At 52.2% G+C, this 8,864-nt stretch overlaps 1 protein-coding gene across 1 annotated transcript; it reads right to left on the minus strand.

Annotated features, from left to right (window-relative positions):
- Nucleotides 1-496: 496 nt before the first annotated feature.
- LOC338050 (plasma serine protease inhibitor) lies at nucleotides 497-5,340 on the minus strand (the record flags this gene model as incomplete). The annotated part of the gene is given in 5 exon segments (NM_176646.3): nucleotides 497-1,528; nucleotides 2,098-2,245; nucleotides 2,599-2,869; nucleotides 4,715-5,282; nucleotides 5,284-5,340. Coding segments are annotated over 5 exon segments (1,215 nt in total). The 3' UTR covers nucleotides 497-1,339.
- Nucleotides 5,341-8,864: the final 3,524 nt, after the last annotated feature.

Consider the following 8,864-nt stretch of genomic DNA (forward strand, 5'->3'; position numbering starts at 1 on the left):
GCAGCGAATTAGGGGACCGTCTGAGACTAAGTGAAGGACTCCTTCACTCATTCATTCCTTGATGCTGGAATGTGCCTGATCCCCTTCATTTGACAGATGGGGAAGCGTGATGGGACTCATGAAGGAGGAGACTGAGCCTACCTGGATGACAGCGGAGCTGGTGCCCTGATGCACTTGACCTGGGCTTCTGTTTCCAGGTCATGTCTGCTCTGCAGCAGAGCCCAAGGCTGAGAGGGAGGTCCTGAGGCCACACTCCCAGGGTCCAATCCTGCCTCTACCACCAAGGAGCTGTGTGACTGGAGAGATTACCTGTTCCCAACAAGGCTCACCTTCCCTGTCTGTAAAATGGAAGTAAGAGGAGTGCCTGCCTGGTACAGGATATTGTGAAGGGTAAGTCTAACGATCCAGGTGAAGCAGCCAGCATTGGTCCTAGAACATGGTAAGCTAGGAATGTCACCATTCCCAGCACTGCCTCCAGAAGGACAATGACATCCAGTGTTTGCAAAATGCTTTATTGTTATTGCTGACACTAAAATCCACGGTTAGTCATTAGGGTCTTCAAATGACACTCTAGTATTCGCGTCAGGCCTCCATTCTTCCACACCTAGCCAAGCCCACGAGGTTGTAACTTAACCCACAGGACAGTACAATCCCGGGTTGGCCATGTCTACCCGGCTGTCCACCTGCTTTTCTTAAAAGATGAGTGGCACTTAAATGCATTGAAATCAACAGTGATTGGTGGGGAACATTCTAGCCTTTTTATATGATTTCAAGGATTCTTCAGTCCCTCACCTGACATGGGGAAACTGAAGTCCAGAGAGAGATAGTATTACCCAAAGTCACACAGCTGGGACAGAAGCCCGATTTCATACTCCCATCCCAGCATTTTTTTTCCAAGCCATGATGAACTGATAGCTGGTACTGCCAAAAGGTGGGAAGCTAGGCTTAGAGATACACTTCCTGTTGGAAATATCTACTGGAACAATGCTCCTACAGAAACTGGTGGTGTTGGGCTGGGTAACAGGTGCTTAGATTCTGGGCTTCTCTCTGCCACTAACATGCTGTGTGGCCTTGGGCAAGTCAACCAACCTCTCTGGGCCTCAGGGCTAATCTCCACTGATGAAAGGCAAGGGCAAAACCAAATGTTCTCCAAGGCACCCATGTCTTGCAATCATGTGAAAAAAAGCAGTCATCAGTGTTTTGATGATGTTCTTAATATTATGATTTGTGGGAGTCTCATTAGTCAACCAAACCTGTGTAAATCAGCAACTCCCAGCAGACAGACAGCCATCGTGCACATTCATCTTCCACTATGGAGGCCCCTTGAGAAATCCTCATCTCAAGGGCGAGTCACTTTGCCTAAGAAAAGGATGTGTTTGCTGTTCTTCACAATGAGCACCAGAAAAGGCCTGTTGAAGACTATCCTTTGAGAGCCCAATCGGGCAGATTTGAACGTGATGACCATCCCCGTGGCTGCAGCCGCTTGGGTTCCAGACTCATCCACCTCCACCACAGCTTTGTGCACCATCTACAGGGGAGACATCAGGCGTCACGGAGACATCAGGTGTCACGGAGCCACCAGGGGCAGGGAGATGCCATCGGGGGAAACAGCCAAGCTTCTGCCAATGGCACCACTATCTGAACTTCTGTGCTCCTGAGCCATGAAGCAGACAGGAGATGAGGTGACTGAACAATTACTGTGCCCCCAGGGCTTAGGGGTGAGTGCTCACATGTTTTTCATTGAATTCTCACTGCCTCTCACAGCAAGGGTGTGACTCTCTGAGTTTATAGAGAGAAAGGAGGCTCAGAGAGGTCTAGTAAATGCTGGAGGTCACGCAGTAAGTGAAGGAGTCAGCCTCTGATTCTTAGGTTTGATTGCTTAAGACAAGACACCTGCAAGACACGGCGCTGGATACAGCTTCCCACTGCTCAGAGGACAAGAGGCAAAGTGAAACCTTTGCTTCTTGAGGGAAAAGAGGAGAGAGAGAGAGAGAGAAAGAATATGGAATGAGGGATGGGGTGAATAGAATGGAATAGAATATAACAGAAAAGGATAGAAGTTTCTAGAAGCAGGTGCTCAGGAGCTTCTGGGCTCACCTCAGAGACCCGGATGCTGGAGTGGTTGGAGATGCCGGTCAGGTCGGCGTCGGAGGTGAAGATGTCTCTGATCCCCAGCTTGGGGAGGACTTCCTCCAGCTGATAGGAGCCCTCAATAGAGAACTTGGGAAGATAAAGCTCAAGCCGCCTGGAAAGAGAAGAGGACCTTTTCTTAGACTCTCTGAGAGCACTGGCTCATATTACTGCTATCTCTAGGTTTCCTAATGCTCCTCCAACCTGTTGTCTAGAAAGGAACCCATCCAACTCTGGACTTGGACCTGAGCTGTCCCCAGTGGTCACTGCCCACTCAGATGTCCCACCAGAAAACCCAGCTTCCAGCCCTGCTCCCTCCAGCTAGGGGACTCAGGCCCCAGAGCTGGGACATCACATGATGCTTCTGGGCTTGGAGGCAGGTCCTGGGCCAGGTGAGTGCTCCCACCACTGCCGTGTGGCCCTGTGGGTGTGCCACAGCAGGCTGGCCCAGAGTAGTGTGAAGAATACCTCTTCATGGGCATCCTGAGCCACTTCTTGAGTGTTTTTTCCTTCAGGCCATTTTCCACCTGCTCCATTTCCCCCTCGCGGGGGAGAATGAAGAAGGCAGTGGCGTTCCCTTGGTAGGGGACCCCCACCACCTTGCAGGAGAGGTTTCGGTCCAGGAGGTAGTAAAACTGGTCCTGTTGTTTCATCATGGGGACCCGCACCACCGTCTCTGGGGTCACGTAGAAGTCCTGCTCGTGGGTGCTTTTGAGGTTGAAGCTTGTCTCCCACTTAGCTACAGATTGAAATGGAAAAGGAATTAGAAATTGTCAGCTACCAATGAAAAGTGTGCTCACAGTAAACCTACCAGAGAGCATCCTCTTTAGAGCAGTATCGTTGGGAGAAGTGACAGCAAAGCCTCTTCAATATAAAGACAAGCCCCTTCTTAATTCAGGGGACAGACTAGAACTTTGTGGGGCTATGCTCCCACATTTGCAAAACAAGGAGGTTGGTTTTCATGTCTTCGGGCACCCTTTACCCTAAATGCTGTTTGTCTGGTTCTCTGATGTTGGTACTCAAGCTCAAATATCCCACTGAGGAGGGTGAGTTCTTCTCTTTTCCATTCTTTTCCCAATATTGAATTTCAATCTAGGTTTGGAGGAAAGGTTCATAAGGGTCCTGAAAAAAACATGATTTTTCCTGCTGGGAAGTCTTTGGTTGTGCTTCTTGCTCAGTCTGTTTCATATGGGTATTTTGTTCAAAGTGATACAAGTAATTGCTTTCATCTTCTTGCTAAGTCGCTTCAGTCGTGTCGGACTCTGTGCAACCCCATAGATGGCAGCCCACCAGGCTCCGCTGTCCCTGGGATTCTCCAGGCAAGAACACTGGAGTGGGTTGCCATTTCCTTCTCCAATGCATGAAAGTGAAAAGTAAAAGTGAAGTCGCTCAGTCGTGTCCGACTCTTAGCGACCCAATGGATTGCAGCCTACCAGGCTCCTCGATCCATGGGATCTGCCAGGTAAGAGTACTGGAGTGGGCTGCCATTGCCTTCTCCATTCATCTTCTTAGTAGTTATCAAATACAGATCCAACTCCCACGGGCCAGTTAGCTTACTTCACAGCTGTCCTCTGAAGCCTAGACCTGGACATGAGGACAAGAACTCTTAGAAGGCAAGCTTGATCCTCACTCTCTGTGACCACAGGAAGGGGGTTTGGGTACCAATTTAACTAGTTTCCTCTTTCCCTTTCTCCCCACTCCCCTCTCTATCTTCAGTCAGGCCCCATATAGGGTGCTCAGGACTCAGCATCTAGAAGGAGAAGCAGGCATACAAGCTGAGATGAGTAGGGATATTTACAAGAAATGCCAGGGAGACAAAGATGGGGAGACTGACTCTCAAGTGGGGGAGAGAAGACAATTCAGAGGAATAGGTTCTTGTCCCAGAATTTCTGGGCTAAGGAACCAGCTCCCAGGAAGGCACAGAGGTGAGGACGTGGGTGCCTCAGAGCAGCTGGCAAAAGCCCTCTAAGGCACGTCTAAGACCCACAGTCCTTCCCTGAGTAGCCATGGTGTCCGTTTCTTTGGCATCGTGGCCTTGACAAACTCATGCTTCAGAGTTTATGTGGATGCTGTGGCTTTAAGTGTTCCTGGGGGCCCAAATAGGAGCTGGCTTTTCCCCAGTGGAGGAAACAGCATCAGGCTCTTTATACCACCTGAAGCATTAAGAGGGGCTTCCCTGGTGGCTCAGCAGTAAAGAATCTGCTTGCAATGCAGGAGATGCAGATTCAACCCCTGGGTTGGGGAGATCCCCTGGAGGAGGGCATGGCAACCCACTCTGGTATTCTTGTCCACAGAATCCCATGAACAGAGGAGCCTGGCAGGCTACACAAAGTCCAACACAACTGAAGCGACTAAACACACACATACGCACCAAGAAGGCTAAGAAGGCATCGTCTCACCTGGCTGACCGTTGACTTCACTCTATCATCAGGGACCAGAGAGTACTAAACCCCCTCCCACTCGTTTATGTGTGTGGGAACTGGTTTTGTTTCGTCTTGGAGGGATTGGGGGTTTTTTGTTTTGTTTGTTTTTGACAAAAAGCATCTGCAAAGAGCAAGTTCAGATTCAAGCCCAAGGGTCTTACCTTTAAAGAAAATGTAATTCACCATGACCATGACCTGGGTGCCATCCAGGCTCTTTATCAAGTCCACAATCTTGCCTTTCGTTTGCTTTGCCACGTAATCATTGATCTTCTTCTTGGCCCCTTCGGGGTCCTCAAAGTTCGTGGGGAAAGTGTCTGCCAGGTACAGAGTCCTCATGGCACCCAGGAAGGCCTCCTGGATGGGCAACCTGGGCTTGGTGAACAGGGCGTTGCCCAGGCTCAGCTGGAGGCTGTCTTGGGGCTGCTGGAGCTCGCGCAGCAGCCTCTGGGAGGCGCTGTGGAGCTCCTCCTCCGAGCCTTCCCCCGGGCCGATGCCCAGGCCTTCCAGGATCTGCGCCTTCGTGTTGGATTGAGCACCCAGGGAGAGCATGGCCAGGCTCACGGTGATGCTCAGAGGGGAGAAGAAGATGTTCTGAGCGGGGGCGGCTGCGGCCAAGGCCCTGTAGAGGTCGAAGACAAAGTCCCTGCTGCCTGGCGGCGCCGTGGTAACCGCTGGCGGCACCTCCTGGATTTTCTTCTTTTGGGAGCGCCGGAGGGTGGCCATCCGCGGGCCCGAGGAGCACCAGGCACAGGAAGAGACAGAGACGCATCGCGGCTAACCCCTCGTTCTGAAAGGGAGAGTGGGAAGATGACCTCAGAAAGGATGGGGTGGCTAGCGCATCCTCTCCGTGAGAAGATCGGAAGATTAGGGGCAGGGCTGACCTTCCGAAGGGGGCGACCGTGCCCACCAGCAGCCTCAGAGGGCGATGATGAACCCCAGCGGCTGGGAGGGAGTGAGGTTTTAGAGAGCCCCAGAGGGGCGGAAGGACAGAGGCTCGGGACGTGGGTGTCTATGGCAGGGAGAAGAAGGACAGGCGGAGGAGTGAGACCCCTGTGGGCACTGGGCAAGAAGACGCTTCTCATCCATAGGGAAGTACCCATCACAGAGGACTGAGGATTCTGCCTGCTCAGCAGCTCTGAGGTTACCAGAAGCTGAGCAGCCTGTATCCCTGAATGACCCCTATCCCTCACTTTCTTGCTGGGGCGTAGCATTTGCAATACCTCATTTCCTGCTATGAGCTCAGGGTAGCTACTCCCCGTGGTCTCAGCCACACTGCTGGATTTGTCCCTGTTCATTCGGAGGCATCCAGGTGGTGGGCAGAGTGCCAGGCTCCTGTGCTTCATGTGTGAACACAGGATACCATCAGTCTCCCTCTCCTTCCCCAGGGGGCTGCTCTAGGACCCCATAAAGCCACCCAGTCCCTCATCAGAGGCACCTTCCTCCCTTAAGGAAATTCTGTCCTCTTACTGTTAGCTCCCAGGGCTTCCCTGGTGGCTCAGTCAGTAAAGAATCTGCCTGCCAGTGCAGGACACCCAGGCTCAATCCCTGGGTCGGGAAAAATCCCCTGGAGAAGGAAATGGCAACCCACTCCAGTATCCTTGCCTGGAACCTGGTGGGCTGCAGTCCACAGGGTCGCAAAGAGTCAAGCACAACTGAGCAACTCAACACACAACAGTGTGAGCTCCCAGACTACCCTCTTCTTCTGTGATGGGCTGAATTGTGCCCCGCCAAAATCCCATACACTGATGTCCAGAAACCCAAGACCCCAAAATGTGACTGTGTTTGGAGACAGGGCCTTTAAGAGGCAGTTTAAATTAAAATGGGGGCTTCCCTGGTGGCTCAGAGGTTAAAGCGTCTGCCTTCAATGTGGGAGACCTGGGTCGATCCCTGGGTTGGGAAGATCCCCTGGAGAAGGAAACGGTAACCCACTCCAGTACTCTTGCCTGGAGGATCCCATGGACAGAGAAGCCTGGTAGGCTACCAGTGCTCCTGCTCGCTGCTGCTAAGTCGCTTCAGTCGTGTTCTGACTCTGTGCGACCCCTAGACGGCAGCCCCATCAGGCTCCCCCGTCCCTGGGATTCTCCAGGCAAGAACGCTGGAGTGGGTTGCCATTCCTTCTCCGATGCATGAAAGTAAAAAGTGAAAGTGAAATCGCTCAGTCGTGTCTGACTCTTAGTGACCCCATGGACTGCAGCCTACCAGGTTCCTCCATCCATGGGAATTTTCCAGGCAAGAGTACTGGAATGGGGTGCCATTGCCTTCTCCGAGGCTACAGTCCACAGGGTTGCAGAGTCCAACACGACTGAGCGACTTCACTTTCTTAAGTTAAAATGAGGTCTTTGGAGCAGGGCCCTGATCCAGTGCGACTTGGTGTCCTTGAAAGAAAAGATTAGAAAACAGACTTATGGACAAGGGCATGCGAGGAAGCAGAGGGTGAGACGAATGGAGAGAACAGCATGGAAGCAGATACACTAACATATGGAAAATAGCCAGTGGAAATTTGCTGTGTGGACTCAGGGAACTCAAAACTGGGGCTCTGTAACAACCTGGAGGGCTGGAAAAGGGTGGACGTGGGACGGAGGTTCAAAGAAGGAGGGCACATATGTATACCTATGGCTGATTATGTTGATGTATTGATATAAATCAAACCAATATTGTAAAGCAATCATCACTCAATTTAAAAACTAAATATAATCAAGGATTTTAAAAAGAAAAAAAAAGATTAGGGACACAGACACACGCAGACTGAGGGGTGACCATTACGAGAAATGTGGGGACACAGGAAGGAGAAGGAGACAATCGCAGACAAGCCAAGCAGCAAGGCCCCAGGAGGAACCCGCCTGCCAACACCTTGACCTTGGCTTTCCAGCCTCCAGGACTGTGAGACCATGAAGGTGTATGTTTGACCTTCCTGGCGCTCTTCTTTGCCTCCCCCAGATAGGATGCCCTCCACCTGCTTGTCTCTCTACAGACTCTCAGGTGGGCTCTGGGGCTCTGCCATCATTCTGGCTTGTCCTCCACCCTCAGTCTCTCCCCTGCCACTACCTAGACCCCCTGTCTACCCAGAAACTGTTTCCTGTGCCTGGGCCTCCTAAAGCCCTCCTTCCACCCACTGTGAACAGCACAGACTCTAAAGGCAGCAGTCCGGGTTCAAATCCCAACCTCACTGCTCCTCCAAGTGTGATATGGAGCAAGTGTTGCTGCCTGTAGCCGGAGGTCAGGACAGAACCCACACCAGGAGTGGCTGAGGCTTTAAGGAGTCCACATAAGCAATGGCTTGGAACCGGCCCTATGCAGACGTGCTGTCCAAGTGTGAGTGGCAGTGTGGCCACGATGGACCAAAGCCCCACTCAGACCCCCGCTTCCCCAGCTGTATGCAGGGGCACACGCTTTCACACACACGCTCTCACGGGAGCCCAGTGGCAGCCAGACAACTAATTCCCACGATGGGCCCGGTGTGCATCCCTTCAGCTGGGTGTGCTCCCCCCATGGACACCATGACATCAGGCCCCCCAGGCTCAGGGCGAGCATGGCCACAGAGTCACAGACCCATGCAAAACCAAAGGGCCCCCCACTGCTGCATTGGATATGGCTGGTGGGAGGACACCAGTGAGCCTGGGGGTCCGTGGACCTCCTGTCTTTGAATGAAACTGATGGACTCAAGCAAGTCACACTCAGCACTCCTGGCCTCCAAATTGTACCCGAGGGCCTCTCGCCTTCTGAGATGGCCCACACTCTGTGGATTGTTCTACCAGGGCTGTTCTCATCTTCTGAGACAAACCAGATTCTGTCTATGCAATGTGTGTCAGTTTAAATAAATAAATCTACTTCTCACATTATCAAAAACAAACAAAAAATAAACTACACCTGAGCCCACCAAGGAAGTTCATTTAGGGTGTTCCGTCTGCCGAACCTCCAGTGACCCTGAGCCAAACACAGCGGCTTCAGAGGTCCCGGTGCCCATGGAGGCCCAGGTGCACTGACAGCACTTGCCACTGCTGGGTGCTGCGATGTCTCAACACACATCAGTCCCTTTAGCCTCACACACACCCGTGGACGCAGGTTCGATTACGGGCTATGAGGCAGGAGGTAGATGGACTCCCAGGGGAAGAGCGATTGGAGATTCATTTTCTGTGGACCGAAACTCCAGGACGAGAATAGCAGGACAAGTAAGGGAGTGGGCTGGACCCTACCCAGAAAACACGTTTCTCTTTCTTGAAGTCAGGAGACCTCCCTGACCACACATGACCAGACAGGCTTCTTGGAGGGCCAAGAGTGATGTCAAGAAATGCTCTACCCGTGAGCCTCTCA

The sequence above is a fragment of the Bos taurus genome, chromosome 21 (genome assembly GCF_002263795.3).
Source record: "Bos taurus isolate L1 Dominette 01449 registration number 42190680 breed Hereford chromosome 21, ARS-UCD2.0, whole genome shotgun sequence".
NCBI lineage: Eukaryota > Metazoa > Chordata > Mammalia > Artiodactyla > Bovidae > Bos > Bos taurus.